This window comes from Mus pahari, chromosome 21, assembly GCF_900095145.1.
Source record: "Mus pahari chromosome 21, PAHARI_EIJ_v1.1, whole genome shotgun sequence".
Classification (NCBI taxonomy): domain Eukaryota; kingdom Metazoa; phylum Chordata; class Mammalia; order Rodentia; family Muridae; genus Mus; species Mus pahari.
Window position 1 is genome coordinate 36800281 of NC_034610.1, and position 24375 is coordinate 36824655.

Sequence of the window (24375 nt, forward strand, 5' to 3'; positions counted from 1 at the left end):
CACGGTTAGCCACACCTCCATGAGACCTATAGATAATTCCACTATCCCAAAAATCATCTTCCTGACTTTAACAACTATCTATCATTTTGGTATTTAATAACTGTGATAACACAGGAACAAATGGTAATATTACACATTTTATATTTGTATGTTAATGGTTTTGTGGCTATAGAGCAGAATTCATGGTTTTTATTTATTTATTTTTAAAATCCATGGTTTTAGACAAAAGCTTGGAAAGCATATTTGGTGCTTTTATAAAAGGAAAGGGTAGGCAAAGTTCTCAGACAGAGAACGCCAGAGTGAGCTCAGGAAATGCGGGTAGGTAAGTGTTAACATTAGGGGAATCTGAATGAAAGGCATTTGGAAATTCCATAGGCTACTCTTACAACCTCCTATGAGTCTGAAAGTAAAGCAGTTTTCTGAATGAAATATGAAACACCTTTTTTTTCTCCTCTGCCAAAACTCTACTTCAGGCTGCCAACAGTGTCCACTGGGAATCTCTGTAAATTAGACTCTGTTCTCTGGAGACTCATATGCTAACGCCCATAACATCAGCACCTTAAAAATGGGCCCTGTGTGAGGTAGGGCAGCTGCACACGGAACTATTTAAGGTGCAGCCACACTAGAGGAGGGTGGCCTTCAAACACAGCATGACTAACTTCCTCACCAAAGAACAAAAGGGAATCTGGACACCAACACAGAGAGTGTGTGTCATGAAGACTAAGCTTGCCTAAGGCAGCACACCCCATCATACAGTGAACTGGAGGTTAGGAGAGAGACAAGGAACTGCTGAGAAGAATCAGCTCTGTTGGCACTTGGGTCTTAGACTTGCAGACACGAGGATTTTGAAGTGATAAACCCCTCCTGCTCCAGCCAAACAGTTTGTGGAACTTCGATTTGACAGTTGTAGAAAATGAACAGAGAAAATAATACAAGGTCTGTCTCGAGGTGACAGGGAATGTCCCCACCTGCCAGTGCAGAATGATGCTCCATAGTAATCCCAAAGTCAGCTTGGGATTCCCATCCACAATGTCCGTGCCTCCGATATTCACCAACTCCACCTGTCAGAACAGAATAATAACACAACAATGAAATTCTTGGGACAGCATCACCGTTGACCTCCAGACTTTTTGATTAAGCATATTCGTATAGCAATAGAAATGAGGATAAAATTTTCACTTTAGGAATTGGATCAATGCAAAACTCAAAAATGTATTATTTATTCTGCAGATCAATGAGAGCATCAGAAAAGGCATGTGACTTATCCATCACTCACAGAACAAGTTCAAAACTCCCACCAAGAGGAAACACTGCCAAGCATCAGCTGATGGATACAGCAACCAGCAGGCTTCCCAGCAAACAATGCCCGCAGCAGCTGAGAACCCTAAATGTCACTTACATTGTTCTGATGTAAAACCTGCAGCACTCGGTTGACGTTGTTTAAGGCATGCACCCTTGTGGAACCGCGTTCCTTTGGCTGGAAAATAAAGCAAAACAAAAAGAGCAAGTAAGATTCCCCATCGCTTCCTGTGCTGAAAAACTCTGACACAGAAACGGAAGCAGAAGGGCAGGACAGCATCCGTGTTACCAGCCTGGGTACCACAGGATGCAAATTCACTAAGAACATCCCGAAAAACGGGCTCACTTACCAGCATGCCTACTGAAATCATCTAGGAGGCATTCAAACAGGCATGGCAGTTTCCTGCCCCCACATGAGACAGTGATTTAAAGGACTTAAGCTGTGGCGGGGATTCAGCGTTTTCAAAATTGCTCTAGTTACTCTTCATTGGCAGGCAGACACATTTGAGAATCAATTCTGTCAGACAAAGCTTTTCTATTTAAACTTCTCTAGAGGCAGGGGGAAAAAAAAAAGCAAAAAAGTCCTGCCTGCTTTCTCCTGCCCATGGAGGAACAACAGCGCAAAGAGACATTGTCCCAAACTCCAGGTCACATGAGAAGAGTGTGCCTGTCACCTAGGGCATGCCAAGCTAGTCAGCTTCCTTCTACCTCACAGGCCAGGGAATCTCATGAAAGATATCAGCTTTCCCCTGAAGATGCCCAGCCTTGGCCAGGAAGGCAGACAGAGGGTGCAATACTCAGGCTTCACAATTTAGTACTAAATCTCAGTACTTGGGAGGAAGGAGAGGCGGAAGGGTCAGAAGTTCAAGGTCGTCCTCAGCTACTCAGTTAGGTTGTGACTAGCCTGAGGGAAACAAGACCCTGTCTGAGGAAAATGATCAGAGATGTCCTCTCACCAATGACGTTCCTGTGAGGCCTTCTAGAAGATCCAAGAGCTTTCTCCCATCTTTGAGGTCTGAGAACATATCACGGATGGGTGGTTTCCCACTCTGCAATGAAGAGGAAGACAACTAAGGTCGACTTCAGGATGAAAAGTTCCACATTGGGGCTGGTGAGATGGTTCAAGGAGCAAATGTGCTTAACGGTGACCATGGTGACCCACACTCCCCAGAACACACACAGTGAAAAGAGAAAAGAAATCCCACCATTTGTCTCAGGTGCGCCACGCCATGAGTGAGAGCGTGTATGTGCATGCTGGTAAATATAGAAATGTAACAAAAATGAAAATCCAACAAAAGAGAAATGCCACATGTCCTTAACATTTAAAATACTTTTGGCCGTGTTTGGTCCCAGTCCACTAACACAAGGCAATTCCTGCTCAGAAAAAAAAACCAAGAGCCTCGGTTTCAAACCCAGAGTCTGACCAAGAACTTCTTAATGAGACTTAGTCACCTACGCTCCCTTAAGCCACCAGCTATTATAAATACCCAAAAGCACAATGTGATGTGAGGATGTACCAAAAATCATAAACCACGATGCAATAAATCTGTAATGGTCTTGGATGTTGTCACTTCTTCATACGAAATAGAGAGAGCTAAAAGTCCATCACTGCCAATCCTAGACATTACATAATCGAGAACTACCTTTTTGTGATCACTTAACAACAACAAAAAAACAAAACAAAAAAAAAAAAACCCACACCTTCCATACGAAGCAAAACTTTAAATTTGAGACAGAAAAGAAGGGTTCCCTGGTCCTCCTACTGAATCCTTACTCAGTTTTGAATAACTATAGTGTGCAATCTGTTAAGGATTCTATCTTAAAAGTTCATAGGCTCTAGGAGGGAACATGTGGCCCACCACAGAAACAGTGGGGAATAAGCTGGACCCTGTCTCTGAAATACAGCTATCTCTCTGGTTTGCCACTGTATTGGGGACATATAGATTATCTCTACCAATTACAGCAACAAGCAGACTAGATTAGCTCAGATGCCACCTTCGAGAGACACTGAAGACTTCTATCTTATCCACAAAGCAAAGGGTGGACAAGCCCTTGTTAACTGCCTGTCTTCAAGGCTCCTCTCCTGAGCCCACCCAGAGTTCAATCCTCTCTCATGTCTTACGCAGCAAAGAGAAAAGATAAGAAGTCAAGTCCATAGAACAGGATGAGTTATCTAAGGGACCCCCACCTACTAGCATTCACTTTCCAACGTACAAACAAAATAATATGGAAAAGCTTATTATAAAGTGAAGCAAATGCAACCATTTCCTCATATCAGAAATAATTATTGATATCTATCAGTGGCCTTTGACACAAGCAGGTTGTGCTGTACACTAGCCACAAACTTTAGTCAGGTTACCTGATCTTTACACATTGATTTGTTTGTTAAAAACTCAAATGGTTAATCCAGTATTATTATCAGTTATACCACAAGCAAAACCTTCATGCTTTCTATTATTATAAAAAAGTACTATTGAGGCAGGAGAGATGGCTCGGCAACTGAAATCACTTGTTCCACTTGCAGAGGATCCAGGTGCAGTCCCCCGTACCCACGGGGTGACTCACAGCCATCCACAATTCTAGATCCAGGCAACCAAGGCCCTCTTCTGAATTGTTCAAGCAACAGGAATACACATGGTGTACATACATTCATGCAGGCAAAACATTCAGACACATAAAATTAAAAAAATCTTCTCTGAAAGAACCGTAAATTTTTGATAATATCTGAGGGGACTTATGGAATGAATATCTTCTCAGTCCCAAATTCACAGAGATGGTAACTTGTGGGAACCTTTCCTATTCAAAAACAATTCACACAGAATCCGAGAGACACCTATGTGGAAATAACACAGATGCCAGAAAGGCTCCATCGCAAACTAAGACTTCTAAAAGTTGCCATTAATGGCACACTCTTTTTCCCTTACATCCAGGTAGTCCATTTGTTTAACAGGCATCAACTTTAAGAAAGACTCCCTCTAGAATATTCTGTTGGGAAAAAAACATGAAGATACAGTTCTGTCCCTGTAAAAGTCAAATATAAATGCAAGGATGAACAGAATCCCCTTTTCCCTTAAACAAAAGGCACGTGGTAACAACAGTTCAGTTTCTTTCTTCTGTTTCTCACTCTCAGACAATCACTGATGACAAACTATACAGAATGTGTCTTGAGTGTGTGCCTTCCCTCCGTGTTCCCACACACGGGTGTGGTGCACTGAAAGTCAGTTCTCTAAGACAGAACCCCAAGTCCCTGCAGAACGGCAGACAAGGGAGGTGATGGGGCTCCCCTGGAGAGAGTAAGAGAAGGTGCCTGAACTCTCACAAGGAACTCATCAGAATCTGTGCTGTAAAACTTATGTGTGATGTCCTCAACTAACACTCAGGAGGCAGGCGGATCTCTGTAAGTTCAAAGCCAGCCTGGACTACAGAGCAAGTTCCAGGACAGCCAGGGTTACACAGAGAGATGCTGTCTCAATGAACAAACAAGCAAGCTCCTGTGCTCTGTCAAGCTGTCAGGCCCCTGCATCCAGTTACCCAGCACCAACACCCTTCCCTCAAGGACAGTCAAGTATTCGGTATTCAAGTATTCGGTCAGCAAGCCATCAATCTCTGAACCACAGTACTGGTTTCCTTCCACCCATTCCTACAATTGTAACGATGAAAAACTATTAAAATACTCCACTTGAGACCAGTTTGTTCCTGTCCTTTAAGCACAGACATGGCTGTCCCCTTGTTCTCTGCTCTGTCCACTCGAGCACTGTCTCACAGGAGGATGCTAACGAGCTGCCTCAGCAGCAAAGCGCTAGGAAAGGCAGGTTCTTCTCTCGGTAGCTTATCCGCCTTTGATTTCAGTTTTGTTTCGTTTTGAGGAAAGGTCTCCCTGGGCACGTTGGTTATCCTAGATCTCACTCTGTAGACGCTGCATCTTCTTAGTCACACCATCTTTGGGAGCTTTAAATAACTTTTGACTCCTTGAAGAAGGAACTGTCCGTGAGAGTCAGAAACTCTACATACCTGTATGCATATATTTTTAGCAACAGGACACGAACTGAAAACACGCTGGGGGGAAGAAACATACATGGAGCCCACACCCGCGGCACATATCCCAGCATGCAAGAGGCTGAGTCAGGAGAACTACAATTTGAGGTCTACACAGAAAGTCCAAACGCAGCCTGAGCAGGAGCCAGAGATGTAGTCCGCTGATAGGTTTGCCTACCAATTACAAGGCCCAGGTTACAACCCCCAGCACTACAAGAAAAGAAAATTAACACACGCAGGCAGCCACACACAGACACACACACCCAAGTGTTGCACACTTAGATTGTCATTACAAAACACTAAATATCCCTGACACATGCAACTTCCAAATGTTCCACATAAATACAGAAAGGACTAGTACCCCCCAAGAGGACATGCTCCCCCCCCCCAATATGGAAAGTAGAAGTGGCTGGTGTGTGAGCAGGGTCCTTGTTCTACACAGGAGGGGCGAAACACTTCTTATGTAAGGAAAAGTCAGTACAAACTTTAGACTCTGTTGGCTGTGTGGTCTCTGTTGAAACTGCTCAGTTCTGTTGTAATGTGAAAACAGTCATTAATCATGCAAGAATGAGTAAGCCAACTTTGTTCTAATTTCATGGACACTGAAGACCAAATTTCCTAGCATTACCACAAATTATAAGATAATACGTAGCTCCTCTGTAAATATAAAAATGATTTTAACTTGAAGACCACACAAAAACACACAGTGACACAGTAAAATGTTCTAGCACAATAACAGCCAGCATTTACTGTGTGCATGGGTTAAGTTCTGGGAACTGTATGGATTTAGATTCAATTGTTTATACATATTCTTTCTAAAGGGAACCCATTTTACAAGTGAAGAGACTGAGACCTAAAGGTGGCATAACAAGTGAAAGACAGAACCAGGATCTGAACTTACAAAACCTGGCTCCAAGTCCATCTTCTCAACATTTGAGCCAACAAATATTACCAAGGCATACAATGCGGTGAACAGGGGAGCAAGCATTTTAAATGCAGGAATGGGATAAAAATAGACAGAAATATAGACGATATAGATAGATATAAATTAGTAGAGATTGATAGCTAGAGAGATCTAGATATATAGATATAGATTATAGATGTAGATATAGGTATAGATTATAGATATAGATATATGGATATATAGATATAGATAGATATCAACTTCTCAGAGCAACAACATAAATCACCACACTGTACTAAACTAAGACACCATTTCCCAGCAGCCCACTGTAAGGCATCTCTGGTGTTTTCTGTGATGTGGGCTGTAAACATCGGCTCTGGGAACCAGTCTAGAAATGTCAAAAGTCATCTTTTAATAAAAATAAGTACTGATTCATCTTGAACATCAACCGCACATTTAAATCTGTGCAAAGACTGACTTGCAGCAACTTCTTTGGCAGAAAAAAAATACAGTATTAAAAAATCCAATCACATAAATATTTGGTGAATATCCCCTTTGTGCTTTAGCCCTGGCAAAATGCTGAGTTCCCATCATCCTCTCCATTCTCCTTATGGGGCCATTTTCACTGCTTACCAATAAACACAAAACAGTACAGATGAGCAATCTTGAACTTGGGGGGAAGGGGGGGAAGAGAATGCTTGTGTCCTGTCTTACTTTTTAAATTATTTTTATTTTATTTTATGTGTATGAGTCTCTTGCCTTTATGCGGTCTGTGAAGCACATGCATGTTGTACCCATGGGGGCCAAAAGTGGGCGATGGATCTTCCAGAATTGGTTGTGAGCTGGGAACCAAACTGTAGACCTCTGTGGGAGGAGCCAGTGTACTTAACTGCCAAGGCATCTCTCTCTCTAAGCATCTCCTTTTTCTTTCACAGCCTAATAACAGCAGCATGATGGCTGTAGTCCTAAACTGACTAATTTGCACCGGCCCCCAATCTCATCCCTTTCTACTAGTCGTCTTTGGACAATCTCAGTACCAGCCCCGGGCCCCTCATTTTGACAAGAGAACTACAACATCAATACTATTTCCTGGGACATGAGTGCGACTGCATTTAAAAGCATCTGGGCAAAGATGCTACCAATCATTGCCAAGCAAGAGGAGAGGTAGAGGCAGCTGTAGGGAGCAGGCTGCACACGTGGGATGACCATGACGAAGGGAAGCATGCCTGACGGGCATCCATCACACATGGACAGTCAGCAGGTGCTCCCTGCTCTGTGTGAACACAGCACGATCATGTAGAAATAAAGACTCGCTGTTTGGCAGGGCTTCCTGTTTATAAGACAAGTTGTTTATAAGACAAGTTGAAAATCCGAATTGGCCTGTGTAGCACTGGTTATTGTCTAGACCATCATACCAGGCAAATAAGGCTTGTCTACAGGCACACCGAGTCATAAGATGAATGACAGGCAATTACCAAGTAGGGCAGGGCCACATCCAAAGGAAAAATAGGGTTAGGCAAAAGTGAGTCTCTTAAGGAATTGTGAACTCTGTGACCAGTACACAAGTATACACACACATACACACACACGCACACACACACACACACACACACACACACACACGTGAATGCCTTCATGACGCACGTGTATGTGCTCTGACACACACACACAAATTAAATGAAAACATAATTCTTAAAAATGTCACATGGGGTCAGCTAATAGCTCAAATGCCTTTATCCAAAATCATGTTCAGCCAAGACTAAAAACCTGAATTCTATCCTCAGGATCCATATGGTCAAAGGGAAGAAGTGATACAACACATTGTCTTCTGATCTCCATGTCATGTGAGCACACAAACATATATACACATACACACAAAAAATAAAACAAAACCTAACTTTTCAAATTATAAATCAATTAGAATTTAGGTAAGAATAGGCAAGCAAGCAAGAGAGAAGGAAGGAAAGAAGGAGGGAGGGAGGGAAGGAAGGAAGGAAGGAAGGAAGGAAAGAAAGAAAGAAAGAAAGAAAGAAAGAAAGAAAGAAAGAAAGAAAGAAAGAAAGAAAGAAAGAAAGAAAGCTTGCTTGCTTACAAAATTACTACCAGAGTATCCTAAAGAGGGTGGTCAAGAATATGGAGAACATTTTATTGTTTATATTTTTTCTCATTGTTATTGGGGAATCAATAAAAGTTGAAATGTCTTTTTAAGAAGAGGACATATGAGGCTGGAGAGATGGCTCAGCAGTTAGGAACACCTATCACTCTTCCAAAGGTCCCAAGTTCAATTCCTAGCACCCACATGGTGGCTCAGAACCATCTGTAATGAGATCTGATGCCCTCTTCTGGTGTTTCTGAAGACAGCTACAGTGTACTCATATAAAAGGAGGAGGAGGAGGAGATACAGCTCTTAAAATAATTAGCTGTGTTGACATGAAATAAGTATCAGACCCAACGGGTAACACGTGGTTCAGCTCAAGGAAGCCTGCAGTGCCTCTAGTAATACTCACAAGGCGATGAACCATCTACAGGGGGACGGTGCTCCCAGCTGCTCTGATCACACATTCTGCAGCATCTTCTTATCTGGATCCCATTTTTATGACTATTAACTCACAAGATTCAAGGAGCAGAAAACAGCAGGGCACACACATCCCTGTGCCATACTGCTTAAAGGGGAATTGCATGTGAGCAGCAACTCACACCAGAATCCAGGCTCCATGCTTCACAGCCCTGCCTCCTGTTCAGTGGATATAGATTTCGAGTCTGCAATTGTTACCCATGGGAATTTGCCTTTTACAAAAGGAGGAAAGCAGAAACATGCATTTTCAAGTTTGCATATTCTTCCCCTAACTGCACTGATGAAAGAGCTTCTGTAATTTGTAGGCTCGAGGCTCTGCCAGAGGAGCAGCTCTGAAAGTGAGTCAAAGAAAATGCAGGCTCAAAGTCAGGACACATTGCCCAACAGCTTTGCTGTCTCCCTTGGGAGAAGCCACATGCAAATCAGACTCCAAAAGCTAGAAAGTCCAAAAACTCTGCATTTCACACACCATGCAACAGTCTCAAGCGGGCTTATTTCTGTTTGGAAATGTGTACCAGAGAGCAGGGAATTCACAAATTCGTGGTACCTCATGGGGTTTTGTTAACATTCCTACACAGCTATACTTCTGGGCAATACAAGGCAATAATGACCAGGGGTGTTTAATGGACAAAAAAATAAAACACAGTTCCTTTTAAAAACTGCCTCCCAGTTTGCCTGAGGTCATAAATAAATGAGCAGCACACCCAGGAGTGAGTGTTTCTTAACCCTTTAAGCAGCCAGTTTCTCCTTTGCTCTTCAGACCATGACTGGCTGCAGGGTGGGCTGCCTTTCAGGACCCCAGGGCTCTGAAGCATTGTGGACTCGGGGGCAAATTAACAAGCACTTCCAGCTGCATACATCGATAATAGGCAGACATCTGCTTGGGAAGATACACCAACATGGAACATACACATAAGTGTCCTCTGGTGAGGGAATGGTTTTTAGCTTCTGTATAGCCACATAAACTTATTAGTAAAAGATCCATATCATTGAGTATGATCAAGCCCTTCATCCTTTATTAAGGAAACAACTAAACAACCATGGAGCTGTAAGTCAATCTCATTCCCTGTGAATTAAGTAGTTGAGGGTCAGGATGAAGAATTCTACTGAAAGATGAAGAGAAGGCCCAGCACGGTCTGCTCTTCCAGAGGTCTTGAGTGCAATTCCCAGTACCACATGGCACCTAAGGCTCCTGGAAGAGCAGCAAGGGCTCTGAAGTGTTAAGTCATGTCTCCAGCCTACTCTTTTCATTTTTAGTAAAAACAGTTAAAATCTCAACCTACTGTAGCTATTTTCATGAAATAACACAAGGTATTTTGTACTCAAAACATTATTATATGTTTACATTTATATATATCTTTATTATTTTATTATTATTTTATAATTTTATATATTATAAAATTAATATATTATTATATATCTCTTTCCAATACAACTGTCTCTAGCTGTTTTCTGAACATATGGTTTTAGACCTATTAAATAAATGTCTGTGTTACTGTCACTCATTTCTTTAGTAAACTGGCTTAGTCAGGGTTTCTATTCCTGCACAAAAATCATGACCAAAGAAGCAAGTTGAGGAGGAAAGGGTTTATTCAGTTTACACTTCTACACTGCTGTTCATCACCAAGGAAAGTCAGGACTGGAACTCAAGCAGGTCAGGAAGCAGGAGCTGATGCAGAGGCCATAGAGGGATGTTCCTTACTGGCTTGCTTCCCCTGGCTTGCTCAGCTTGCTTTCTTATAGAACCCAAGACTACCAGCCCAGGGATGGCACCACCCACAAGGGGCTGGGCCCTCCCCACTTGATCACTAATTGAGAAAATGCCTTACAGCTGGATCTCAAGGAGGCATTTCCTCAAGGGAGGCTCCTTTCTCTGTGATAACTCCAGCTTGTGTCAAGTTGACACACCAAACCAGCCAGTACACTCTGGAAGTGAACATCCATAATGATTTGAATTATAGCTACTTTAAAGGTATAACACTTTTAACATATAAACATATCTACCCATATCTTTCAGCTCAAAAGAAGATATCCACTATTAAATGGCATTTCAACTCAGGCAAGGAGGACCATGAGAAGAGTAGAATGAGACTGTAAAGGAAAGCATGCACAGAGTCTGTAGAAAGCTGCTGGATTGAAAACACAGGCAATGTGGCTCGAGAATGGTGAGAAGGTGGCAGCAGAAACAAAGAAATTAGGAGCGAATCAGGCCAAGGGCCTGAAAGTCAACAGCGATCAAACTTGCACTACACATCTTAAGTACATACAATTCTAATTTTCAAAAGAAATGCAGTTAACAATGAGCAGAACATTAAACACCCTCTAAAAGACAAAGAGGCAACCAGGCCTCTGAGGCCACGCCAGCTACTTCATCAAAGCTGAGAAGGAAGAGAGGAAAGGGGAAACAGCCCATAGCTGGTCATAGTGTTCCACATGTTCAAAGACAAGGTCCCAAAAAGACGGAATGATAACTCCCAGGCAAATGTAGCACTAGCCTGATCTGAAGATCTTTTCTAACACATTATTCACTGGATGATCACATACAATGCCACAATCATTTCAAGGGAGAATTCAAAGAGCTACATGTCTACAGGCAGAAAAGGGATTCAAATGTATGTGCAAAAATGCATAAGCTGCTCTATGGCAATAATTAATTCCTTTCCAGCTAATTTTTATCTGTATGGATGAGAATAATTTGCATCATCTACTTTCTACAATGTGCCGAACTGCAACGTACTTTCAAATAACAAAACGTGGGGCTGAGGAGGGAGCTGGGTTGACAGGGTGCTTGCCTACCATGCATGAAGATTTAGGTCCAAGCCAAACCACAGCATCTCACAAACGAGGTCTGACTGCATATGTGCTGAAGTTCAAGGCCATCCTCAGCTACAAAGCAAGTTTGAGGCCAGCCTGATATACAGGAGAGCCCACCCCAAAATAATAAGTAATAGTAATTATAGTGATGATGATAATAATAATAATAGGAAGAGAAGAGGAAGAAGATGGAGAAGGAAGGAAGAAAGTAGGAGGAGGAAGAAGGGGAGGAGGATGAGGACGAGGACGAGGAGGAGGGGGGGGGAAGTAAAATACCACGTAATAGAAGGTAGAGTTAATCCAGATGACTGAGCCAAACAAGGTACCCACTAATATTTTTCCCCTTTTTTAGAACTTTAAAAAGTTTTTTTCTAATATACATAATAGTGACTTAGAAAAAGAAGATATTGATCAGCGAATAGAGTGAGTGAACAAATACTGGATGCATGCAGGCATTAGAATTAACAAGATGGTGTCTCATAGACACACTCTAGATAGGGAGGTAGCCTGAAGTAAAATATCAAATGATATATCGGTTTTAAAACAAATTCCTAAAAGGCAGAACATACCATTGGTATCTATGTGGGGGTCCCATAGTGAAGAGAGACGCACAAAATAAATATGTTTCAGAGTTCATCAAAATGTATGCAAAGGGCCTAGATAAACAAGAAAAATAATAAGTTTATTCTCTTTTAACAATCTGTGTGCACATAGGAGATATAGGCAGGTAGGTATATAGGTGGATAGATTAGATTAGATTAGATAGATAGATAGATAGATAGATAGATAGATAGATAGATAGATAGATAGACAGATTAAAATGATGGATGGATAGATAGATTAAAATGATGGATGGATGGATGGATGGATGGATGGATGGATGGATGGATGGATGGATAGAAAGTCAGACAGACTAGCTTCAGGATTGCTCAGTGAGGCTACACAAAAGTGGAAATGCAAGCCTTTCAATACCAATGAGTATTAAACTGCATAGGAATCCCAAAGCCTACAAATGCACTGTGCCCTCTCCTACCCACCTGTAGACTAAAGCTAGCAGAAGGAAGGAAAACAGAACATGGATGAAGCCTGCTGAACATGGATGGAATTCCCTTCCTTCCAGTGGCATCCTCATCATATCTTAGATAAATGACTTCGTGTTGGAAACAATCTGACAAAGGAAGTTTTCAAGGTCACCCCTCCTTTGCTCTTTTCTCTAAACAAATCAAGACTTCACAGTCTCTGTGGGAGCCCAAAACCAGCCCACTAGGCTCTGTCCTGTAACTTTGACTCTCCCAGGAGGAACTCTGAACATCCTAGGACAAAGAAAAGGGATGAAAGCCCCCTGTGATGCTACAAAATAACAACAGGGTTCTATGAGTTAAAGAGATTTCTGCACCTTTCTTAAATACACATATGTTAATATCAACTTCATTAACTAACCAGGGGTGGTCCTAGTAGAAACTGTGTTATTTGAGTCTCTGAAACTGCCAAGACTATCACCATAGTGATTTTTCTTCCTTTATTCTTTCTCAGCTATTTCTATTATCCCATACCCTCTTCCTTCTTTCATTCACCTGTCTTCTGCTCACCATTCTCAACAGTGGGGCAAAAGGAATTCACCCAGTTTTAAAAGTTGCCTCACCCAAGGTGTCCCAAGTCTTTGAAAATGACCTTTACATGTTAAAACCAGGGCAATCCTTTCCCTAATAAGTGCGTGGAGCTGCTGAAAACCACGGGGCTTCACTAGTTCTAGCACAGAGGACGGCCATGACCTCAGTAATAACCCGGCTGGATAATCCCACCCACATGAGCTCTCCGGAGATTGCAAGGGAGGGAACAACCCTGGCCACACTCAGTCACTAAACCTTGCTGAGAATGTGACACATGCAGAGACAGAACTGTGAATACTGTCAAGTCCGTGTCATGGGCTCCTTGCCACTACAGAATCAAACTATTTAGATTTTACCAAACATGCCTAGCAATGCTTTAAGACCATCTGGCACCTAAAGCTATCAGTCACATAGCATCTCTGTTCTTCCATCACTCTCTGAGTTCTTTTTATACTAATATACGAAACATTGATCTGATGCTGCACAGTTTTGCACACAGAGGTACATACATACCGCTTAGTGACTCATTCTATTGCATTTACTTACTTATTAAATTTACTGGCGGATGTGTTTATGCAATATGCAAGGGGAAGAAAGGGGAATGAATTCATAGAGGTCAGAGGAGAACTTAGTGACATCAGTTCACTCCCTCAACCACGTGAGCCCCGGGGATTGAACTCAAAATGTGAGGATTGGTGGAAGGTGTCTTTGCACACTCAGTGAGCTCCCCAGCCCCCAACACTGCAGTCCTCACTACTCTATCTGTCTGTTTGCACACCTCTTCCACACTCAGAGGCAAGATAAAACATCCTTCGACGAAAAGCTGTAAAACCTAAGAAACACTGCAGTCAAGTAATAAACTGAGTCTGGAGATAGGCACTTTGGTTTTCTTTAGGAGATGGGGTATCCTTTTTTTTTTTTTTTTTTAAGATTTATTTATTTATTATACGTAAGTACACTGTAGCTGTCTTCAGGCACTCCAGAAGAGGGCATCAGATCTTGTTAGGGATGGTTGTGAGCCACCATGTGGTTGCTGGGATTTGAACTCTGGACCTTCGGAAGAGCAGTCGGGTGCTCTTACCTGCTGAGCCATCTCACCAGCCCCAAGATGGAGTATCCTTATACTGCCCAGGCCAACCTCAAACTCCTGGGCCAAGTGATCCTCCTGACGCAGCCTCCCAAGTATCATGTGCCATTGTACCTGACCTGTGAGACATGGGGCAACTTTTAAGTGTACCACTATTTAATGTCACCTTAAATCAGCCTCTCCTTCCCTCAAAGAAACGCCAGTGTCGGTGGCCCCGACTTTACAACTTGCAAATACAGAACACTTTCCATTGAAAGAGCTTCCAAGAGACTGGAAAGATTAACACTCACACAAGAGCACTGGCTGCTCTAGCAGAGGGCCCAGTTCAGTTGAAGCACCCAGGTTATGGCTCACAACCATCTATAACTCCAATTCTAGGGGACTCGATGCCCTCCTCTGACCCCTGAGGGTGCCATCATGAAAACTGTGCACATACATACAAGTACACAATACAACTAAAATAAAATGAACCAATCTTTTTTAAAGGACCTTCCGGGGTAGTTTAAAGATAACCAAAGAAACCTTTCTTCTTCAACTTCCTATCTTAGAGTCAATCAACCCAAAGGCTGTTCCCACATAAGACTTGGAAAGGGGGGTGGGGTGGGGGGAGAATCCTACCTTCTATAACTATTTCACATTTAAAGCCAATGTGAAACTTCTCATTTTACCATACTCCATGCCTCCCCCTCCCCCACTTCTGAGCGTAGCCACGATTATGTTCCGATGGTTACAGATGCTGATAAAGAGCAGAGAGGATGGATGATGCTATCAGCCACACTCACAGGAGGAAACACCTATCACTGTCGCACTGGGCAGAAAGGATGTCTGAGTTCTCACGGTTAACCATGCTAAAGGGACTGGTCGTCTTTTTTAGCTCTGCAGACACAAGTCAGAAGGAGGCACTGACCACACAGTAAAATCCACCAGCATCTTGGATACCTTTGAAAATCGAGCGTTTATCCATTTGGTAAAGGTTTTCTTCTGTACATCATTGTGTTCATCTGCAGGAGAGAAAGAAAAGACAAGAACAGGATGAACGTTTGTACTGATGGTGCGTGTAATAAATACAACCATCTCCTCCCTTGGCAGCTTGAGATGGACATGTATTCAGCACGAGGCGAGGGACACACAGCTATTAATGAACCCACTGATGGGGCCCACCAACTTCTACAGGTAACGTGAGACTCAGTCACGTCACCCAAGAGTCCTGATATGAAATCCATGTTTGTGTGCTACAATCTAGACCTTACCTTACATGTAACACATTCAATTACATTTTAAGTATTCTATCAAACATGATAAATATGTGTGATAGTTTTAACTTTCAGTGTAAGAGAATCTAGGATCATCTGGGAAGTATGTCCGCATGAGGGAGTATATAGAACCAGTTGGCCTTTGGGAATGTGTGTGATGAACTGTCTTGATTGTGCTAGTTGATATGGGAAGACCTGCTCCTCAGGGGAATGGCATCATCCCATTTAGAATCCTAGACTGTAGGAAACTGGAGACCGCAAGCTCAACAGTAGGGATTTGTACATGAATTCTCCCTTTGCTCTTGACTGTGGATGTGTGCAAGTGCTTAAGGCTCCTGCCTGAATCCCCATGACAATGGACCGTAATCTGGAATCGTAAGTCAAATAGATCCTTTCAGGTAATGAAGCTAGACCAACACATCCCACCAAAAAGTTACTCAATAGAAACTGAAGACTCCATGTAACTACTCCTTCTTCACACAAGTTCAACCCTTCTAGAACAACAACAACAACAACAACAACAACAACAAAGGATATAAGATTTCTAGTCAGTTATCCAACAACAACAACAACAAAGGATATAAGATTTCTAGTCAGTTATCCAACACATTTTCTTGACAAAAGGGGGCGGGGAGAGCAACGGAGTCACAGTGGCTTTAAACTTTAAGAACAGTTTAATATTTAATGTACCATGTTTAATTATGTGTATATATGTCTCTATGTGTGGATATGTGTATGTGAGTGCAAACACCCATGGAGTCCAGAAGAGGGCGTCGGATTCTGAAGCCAAAGTTACAAGAGGTTACAGCTGCCATGCAGGTGCTAGAAACTGAACGCCAGCCTTCTGCAAGAACAGTATGTGTTCTTAGCCACTCCAGCCCCCCTAAACAAACATTTTAACGAGCATATAAACCAGAAGAATTTAAAAACATTATCAACTCCAGTCTCAATTACGAATCCATTGGGCAAGGCACAACTAACATCAAACATCTGAAGAACCTCAAACTGCTTGAAAATGAGCCAAGTAAATGAAGTATGTAAGGAGACTACGTGGTACAATCGCACCAACAGCAAAAGCAACGCGCATTAGGGCCAAATGGATTACATTCCAATCTACTTCTTATGTGATTCTGAGTTAAGTACCAGAAGAGTCATCCACCCCCAAAAGTCCTCGTCTGCGAGATGGAAATAAATGTTAACTATATTGTAAGATGTTATGCTGACAAGCAAAGACTTGCTGTGGTGGTCTGAATGAGAATGGCTCCCACAGGCTCATATATTTGAACACTTGGTCTCTAGTTGGTGGAACTGTTTGAGAAGGATTAGGAGGTGTGGCCTTGTTAGAGGAGGTGTGTAACTAGAGGAGGGATTTAAGGTTTCAAAGCCTATACCACCCCCAGTTAGCTTTCTCTCTGCCTTGAGCTTGGGGGTCAGATATAAGCTCTCAGCGACTCCTCTAGCAATAATACCTGTTGTCTGACCCATGTTCCCTATCATGATGACCATGGACTCTAACTCTCTAATACTATGAGACTCAAATCAAATGCTTCCTTTTATAGGTTGCCTTGGTCACAGTGCTTTGTCAAAGCAGTAGAAAAGTAAATAAGGTACCTGGTATTTAGTTTTTGGTTGTCAAAATGATGGCATAACTATGAACAAACAGAAAAACAACAGTCCAGCTTTATCATTTCCCATTATATAATTCAAGCACTCTCCACTTTTCTACTAAAACAAAAGTCATTGTTGGTTGAACACCTAGAAAGTAGTATGTTAGCTACCTGGGAGTAGTTCTGAAAGCAGTCTATACTCAGAATAGTCCATAAAGCCATGGGTCCATCTAAGTGCTTCACCTACTACAGCACACTTCTAGGCAACATCGTCACAGGAAGAGACCTGCGAGTTCTGTCAGCCATGCACACACCACATAGGGACTGCCTGTATTTGGCAATGAGGAACATCTCACTAATAAATAAGACCGCATCTAGTATTGTAGTTTGGGAAAGAAGGTCTCCTTCAAAGGGTTGTGTATTAAAAGGCTTCCTTCCTCTTTGGATGCATTGGGAAAGGTGGAAACCTCAAGAGGGGAACCTTGTTGAAGTACCTAAGTCATTGGGGGAATGTCTTTGAAGGGGATAAGAGGTCCTCCTACCTTCTCCTCTTCCTCCTTTGGCTCTCCACCCATTTTCTCTGCCACCTATTCCTGGCTATTGTCACATGGTAAGGAAACTAAAGGTCTATTCAGTCATGAACTCTGATATTCAGATCTATGAGCCAATGTAACTTTTTCTCCTACAAGTCAACTATCTGTCCTGGTTGATCTTTTTTGTCAGTTTGACACAAGCTCCAGTTATCTGGGAAGAGGAACCTCAATTGAGAAAATGCCTCCACCAGATTATCCTATGGGCAAGTCTATAGGACATTTTCTTAATTAATAATCAATGTGGGAAGGCCTGGCCCACTGTAGATAGTACCACACCAGGTAAGTAGTTATGGAAGATATAAGAAACCAAACTGAACAAGCCAATAAGTAGCATTCCTCCATGGCTTCTACTTTAGTTCCTGCTTCTAGGTTCCTACATTGAGTTCCTGCCTTGGCTTCCCTCAATGGACTATGACTCAGAATATGTAAGCCAAATAAATCTTTTCCTCCCAGGATGTTTTTATTCTTTAACGTTATCTTAGTTACTCCACTGTTCATAGAGATGATTGGCTACTACATCAAGTTTGTGATACATTCGTGTTCTTGTAGCTTATGGAAAGTGTGCAGATTTGAATGAAAATGGTCCCCATAGGGTCATATGTTTGAATAACTGGTCTACAGTTAGTGGAACTGTTTGAGAAGGACTCAGAGGTGTAGCTTTGCTGGAGGAATGTCACTGGAGAGGGTAGTCTTTGGGTTTCAAAAGGTCATGCCATTCTCAGGTGTTGCAGAAAATATTTAAAAAAAAAAATAAATAAATAAAGGTAACCAGCATGTTCCCACACATGTGCTAGTAACTCTTGGTCCCGCTGGCTCTGCCTCTACCTGCCAACTCTCTGGTGGAGGCTGGAGCTTCCAAGTTCCTCTCATTGCCACGTAACAATTACCCACCCCACGGTCAGCCAATACAACACCCATTAACCTAGTAGAATCAAAGCTTATAATTAAAAAATCAGATTTATGTACAATAAATTCTCAATTTACAGGATACTAATACAATAATTTCAGAACCAATTGATAATGATAAAAGCTTTATTCCAATTATTCTAACTTTATGATATCATAACTACCTGTGGCTGGTTAAAGCTACGCTGGTTCATGTCTGCTTCCATTTTTCTTCTCCCTCTCTACACTCTCTGTCCCTGCAACTCTTAGCTCTGCCTCCCTTTTCCCTGTCCAATCACAGGCCTCCTGCTGCCCTAATGTAATTGGACAGGAAAAATCCTGCAACACTCAGGTAGCTCGCTCTGCTTCCAGTCAGTAGGTGGGAATGTAAGCTCTGAGCTACTGGTCCAGCACCATGCCTGCCTGTCTGCCACCATGATACCAGCCATGATGGTCATGGATTCTATCCATCTGGAACTAAGTTCCAAATTAATGTCTTCTTTTATAAGTTGCTTTGGTCACAATGTTTTGCCACTGCCAATAAAAAAGTAAGACAGAAGGAGAATTTACAACTGAAAGGCCATTCCTATGATAAATATAACAGTTCTAGAAAGAGAGTTTGCAGATCCATAAAGGAAATTGGAGAGCAACCCTAAGGCTCAAAGGGGATGACAGTATACAAAGACACTAAGAAGATTCTTGATGTTAATGGTGCTGAAAGGTGACCTGCATCTCAGAAAGGACAGTGAAGACAGTCATCAGCCCCTATTCCAGCTTTATACATTATCTGATCGATGCCACAAAGTCATTAATCAAGGAGACTTGCTTACATACACAGAATGTCCCAGCCTTTACCATCAAACTTCAGAAGGACAGAGCTGACAATACAGCCAGAGTATAAGGCTATACTAGGTACATCTACCTATAAACCGTCACTATACCAGTCTAGCTGAAAGGAATTTAATTTAAAACATTGGTGTTTGGGACACTTAACATAATAACATGTTCCATGACTCCAAAGGAAGTTTACTTTTGTAAATTTTGTTGTATCCACCATCCTTTAATCCTATCCATAAGAAATAGAAAGTTCACAAATAAATATTCTCTTACTTTCATAATGTTCAGACAATTTAAGAATTCTTTTTTTTTTTTTTTTTTTTTTTGGTTTTTCGAGACAGGGTTTCTCTGTATAGCCCTGGCTGACCTGGAACTCACTCTGTAGACCAGGCTGGCCTCGAACTAAGAAATCCGCCTGCCTCTGCCTCCCAAGTGCTGGGATTAAAGGCATGCGCCACCACGCCCGGCCCCAATTTAAGAATTCTTAAAGCAATGGTGGCATGCATCCTTAATCCCAGCACTCAGGAAGTAAAGGCAGGTGAGTCTCTGAGTTCAAGGATATCACCTGGTCCACAGAGAGAATTCCAAGATAAATCCTGACCAAAAAAAAAATAAAATAAAAAATAACAAACAAAACAAAACAAAATCCTTGACAATAAAAATAAGGAAAATGGAAAATATTCACAGAAATATAACAATATTTTATTTTTTAACATATTTTAAAAGTTTCAACTTTCATGAACATATTAAGTCTCATGATATAATCCAGCAGTAGTGAATGTGCACACACCCACCCAAAGCTTTGGCTCCAATCCCCAGAAGGGTGAGGTGCTGGGAAGTAATTAAAGTATCTAATGATGCACAGATTTTTCTTTGTAGGTTGACCAAAGAAAGGAGTAACTACCAATTTACCTTTCTATGTCATCTGCTATAGAATAACATGAAATTTTAAAATAAATTCCCACATAGAGAGATGTTTATAAGAACAAAGCCGAGTTTCCTCTAACATAGCCTAGAACTCTAGTCAAATCCACACCTATCTGCATCTCAGGGCCTAATATGAACTGGAGCATTTGTCCATCAGAGGTAACATCCTGCCATTCAAAAACATTCCAAAATGTACAGATATTCTTTGGTGGTTATTTCCCCTAAACAACTTGAAGAGGAGGGAAGATTTGTATTCAGTACATCTATAGCTTGCCCATTCTCCCCTCCACGCCTCTCTAACCCCATGATCTACAAAGATTCAGTAAATGAAAGGCTTTTCAGTCATGGAAAATATAAAAAAAAAGTGGAACAGGGAGGAAGGGAGCTTCCAAGGAACACAAGATGTGTTCCTGTCACCTGGGTTGGACAGCTCAAAACTGCCTCCAACTCAAGGGGGCCATGGGCTTTTGGCCTCCTTAGACACTTGTATTCATGTACACACACACACACACACACATGCACTTACACACACACACACACACTCACACGCACAAACAATTAAAAATAAAATACTTTCTAAGGAAAAAAGAATGAGGAGCCATTGCTAGTATAGTAACTGCCCTCCATGTCACAATGTACTAACTAATCCTGGCCCAAACTCCTCACTGGCAACTCAGAAACAACTGAGAATCTGTCATGCTGTTATCATCTACCCTTCAACTTCCTATAAAATTACAAAGAGCTTGAAGAGCCTCACTGGGGATGTAGCCCACAATAGAGTGATTGCCTGGCATGCCTCGGGATCCAGGATCAACTCCAGTTCCACAGATAAACATCAAAGAGCTTCTGTAGTCTCAAGCTATGTCTGGGAAGATGCCTCAATGGGTAAAGGTGCTCACTGCCCAGCATGGTCATCTGCTTTGATTCCTTGGAACTACTAATCCGGTGGAAGGAGAAAACAGAGCCCTGAAAATCATCTTCTGATCCCTGTATACACACCATGGCACAAGTACACACACACACACACACACACACACACACACACACACACATATTCACAAAATAAATAAATGCAAATATTAGGAAAAATAGGGAACTGGAGAGATGGCTCAGCAATTAAGAGCACTTTCTGCCCTTCTACAATACCTAGGTTCAGTTCCCAGCACCCACATTGGGCAGCTCAAAGCCACCTGTAACTCTAGCTTCAAAGTATCCAACACCATCTTCTGGCCTTCATAGGCAACTGCATTCACATAGCACACACACACACACACACACACACACACACACACACACACACACACACAATTTAAAAAAAAAAAATAAGGCTTAGGAAAAGACTTGAACGGTTTCTATTACAATTCTCATCAAACAGACCAATTGATTGGTTTATTTCCTGACACACACCCCCCCAAAAAAATGTAGAAACACACAACATAACCCCTCATCTTACTAAGGGGATCACATACAGACTGAAATAGTAAGAACAATGCATGCGGCTGATCTACCTCCTCAATGTGTATTCTTTCAGGGTCCCAAAGTTAAACCAATGTTTTCATTAGACAGGAATTTTAGAATTCCCTTCTGAGAGCCTTTGCTGTCTTAGCAAATCATATCATCAATGACCTTTCTCTATTAGGGAAAAAAGCACGGGGTTGAATTAGGAGAAGAAAAATGTGTTAAACCCCTTAAGGCTGATTTTCCAAATTCTTCTAGATATTTTGCTCTTCTTAAATACTCCTGACATGCTCATACAAATCCAAGGTCCAGCGATGCTGCCTGGCCTAGAATTTTATTGCTGTAATCTGTAAAACATGAAACACCAATGAGACCAGGAAAAGACTAGGAGGTTTAAAATGGCTTCAGTTCGCCAGCTCAAATGTATAATGAAATAAATATCTTTTAATAGACCTTTGCCATGAGGGAAAAGGGATATGGACAGTAGATCCAGTGCTGGCCACAAAAGAATACAGACCCAAGTTCAGATCCTCAGAACACATGTGGAAAATAAGGCATGGGAATACATGCCTGTAATTCCCGCCCTGGGGAAGCAGAGATGGAATGGATCCCAAGGCCTTGCTAGCCAGATAGTCTAACGTAGTGGTTCTCAACAAGTTGTGACCCCTCTGTGGGTCGAGTGACTTTCACAGAGGTGACCTAAGACCATAGTGCATAGCAGATATTTACATTATGATTCATAACAGTAGCAGAATTACATGAAGTAGCAATAAAAATAATTTTATGGTTGGTGGGTCACCACAACGTGAGGTTGAGAACCACTGGTCTAGGTGAATTAGGTAAATTCTGGATTCAGTAAAAGACCCCAGCTCCTAAAAATTAGATAATGGTTGAAGAAGACACTGAACATTGACTCTGTATCACAAATATGTGCACACACACAAATAAGTAACACACATACACCTCTGTATATAGACAGACAGACAGATGAGCCATGATGAAAATCACTAACATTAAAAGGAAAGCTTCTGACATATTTTGAAGCAATTTAATAGTGGCCAACCAGCTCACCCTAACCTGAACTCCACAAAATTTGAGTATTTAGAAAAGAAATGTGGACTATAAGAAATGTCTGGCTGGAGGCTTTAGAACTCAGATCTGCTTTATAAATTAAAGCCTCATTCACAGATTTAACACATCCTAGAAAGAGATGATATTTACAGAAGCGACAAGAACGCTCAGCCTACAGCCCATTCCCTCATTCTCTGGGCTCTACCCGTGAGAGACCCTTAACACACCACGATGAGACACAGACGTGCCTTCTACTCTGATCGCTCTGTACTGTCTAGATAAAGTCAAGTCATTCATTCACAGACTATGCATTTAAAATATCATACAGAAATAGTTAGTATCACCTAATAATCTGTAACATGGAATCTTTTCCTAGACAAGGGACTCCCCCAAGCAGAGTCCTTTAAGACTGAGCATACTTTCAAAGAACAAAAAAAAAAAAAGAAAGGAAAAACACCTTGATATTGAAAGGGTGGCCTTGAGAATGATCCAAACTGACTATTGAAATGCTGAGAGTTTGTCGGGTGTCTAGTCAGGGCAATGAGAAACACAAAACTGTACTTTACCTGTTTTACTCCCTGGAGCTCCCTAAGCTTCACTTGAAAGAATGTGCAAGATTTATAGGGACCTGACACCGCCTTAAACCTTCTCTCTAGAGGTGTGTTTTTGGAAAGAAATCAATTCTTGATGACTTAGGTCTTGCGGGTGGGGATTCAGCTTACTTACAGGTAAAGGGCTCACCTAGAATGCCCATGGCCGTAGGGACAGCCTCGGATGCTGAAGGAGAAAGTTTGCCAGGTGGGAAATATCAAGCACAGTACACGTGTCGCAAACATTCCAGAACAAAGACTCTGGTGGTAGGGGCAGCCCCGCCAAGCTTACAAGTGCTTCCCTCCAGATTTTTGTTTTAAACAATTGTGATAGCGCAGAATGAAAAGGAGGTTACTCAGGAAGAGAGCAACAGTGGGGTCACTGACTTTTTTAAATGACCATCAAGAGATTAAATTGACTCAAGAAGTAAAATTCCCATGCGACTGGATCTCTCATGTTACTGTCGCTCTGACTAACTAGGAGATCTCAAGGAAAAGTACCTGTTTTCATCTACAGATAATTTGAGATGTATGAAAACTCTGCAAATGAAAGTTTTAGAAAACTAAACCTGGACAACACCGCAGTGATCTACCATCAGCCTCTGCATGAATTCTGCTTGTCAACAACAGAAATATATCCTTATAAGACTCGGTCATCATAGAACAGTCTCATTCCAATTCTATTATTTTCCCCATATTGTAAGGAATCCTTTAAATCCTTCATAAATTTCTAAAATATCACAATACATTCTTTTTTCAAAAATTCTGCAATTCTCACAAAAGCTTGGAGGCTCCATCTTGGCCATCCAAGTCTGCAATTTCATCACTAG

The 24375-nt window shown here is 41.8% G+C and overlaps 1 protein-coding gene across 7 annotated transcripts in view; it reads right to left on the reverse strand.

Moving 5' to 3' along the window:
* Utrn (utrophin) overlaps window positions 1-24375 on the reverse strand; it is a 494125-nt gene that overhangs the window by 367596 nt on the left and 102154 nt on the right. For all 7 annotated transcript variants that reach the window (XM_021221246.2, XM_029532896.1, XM_029532895.1 and 4 more), the window contains 4 exons: window positions 15264-15325; window positions 2256-2348; window positions 1400-1477; window positions 969-1061 (listed from right to left, as the gene is read on the reverse strand). In XM_021221246.2, coding sequence (XP_021076905.1) covers window positions 969-1061; window positions 1400-1477; window positions 2256-2348; window positions 15264-15325 — 326 coding nt within the window. The remainder of the gene's footprint in view (window positions 1-968; window positions 1062-1399; window positions 1478-2255; window positions 2349-15263; window positions 15326-24375) is intronic.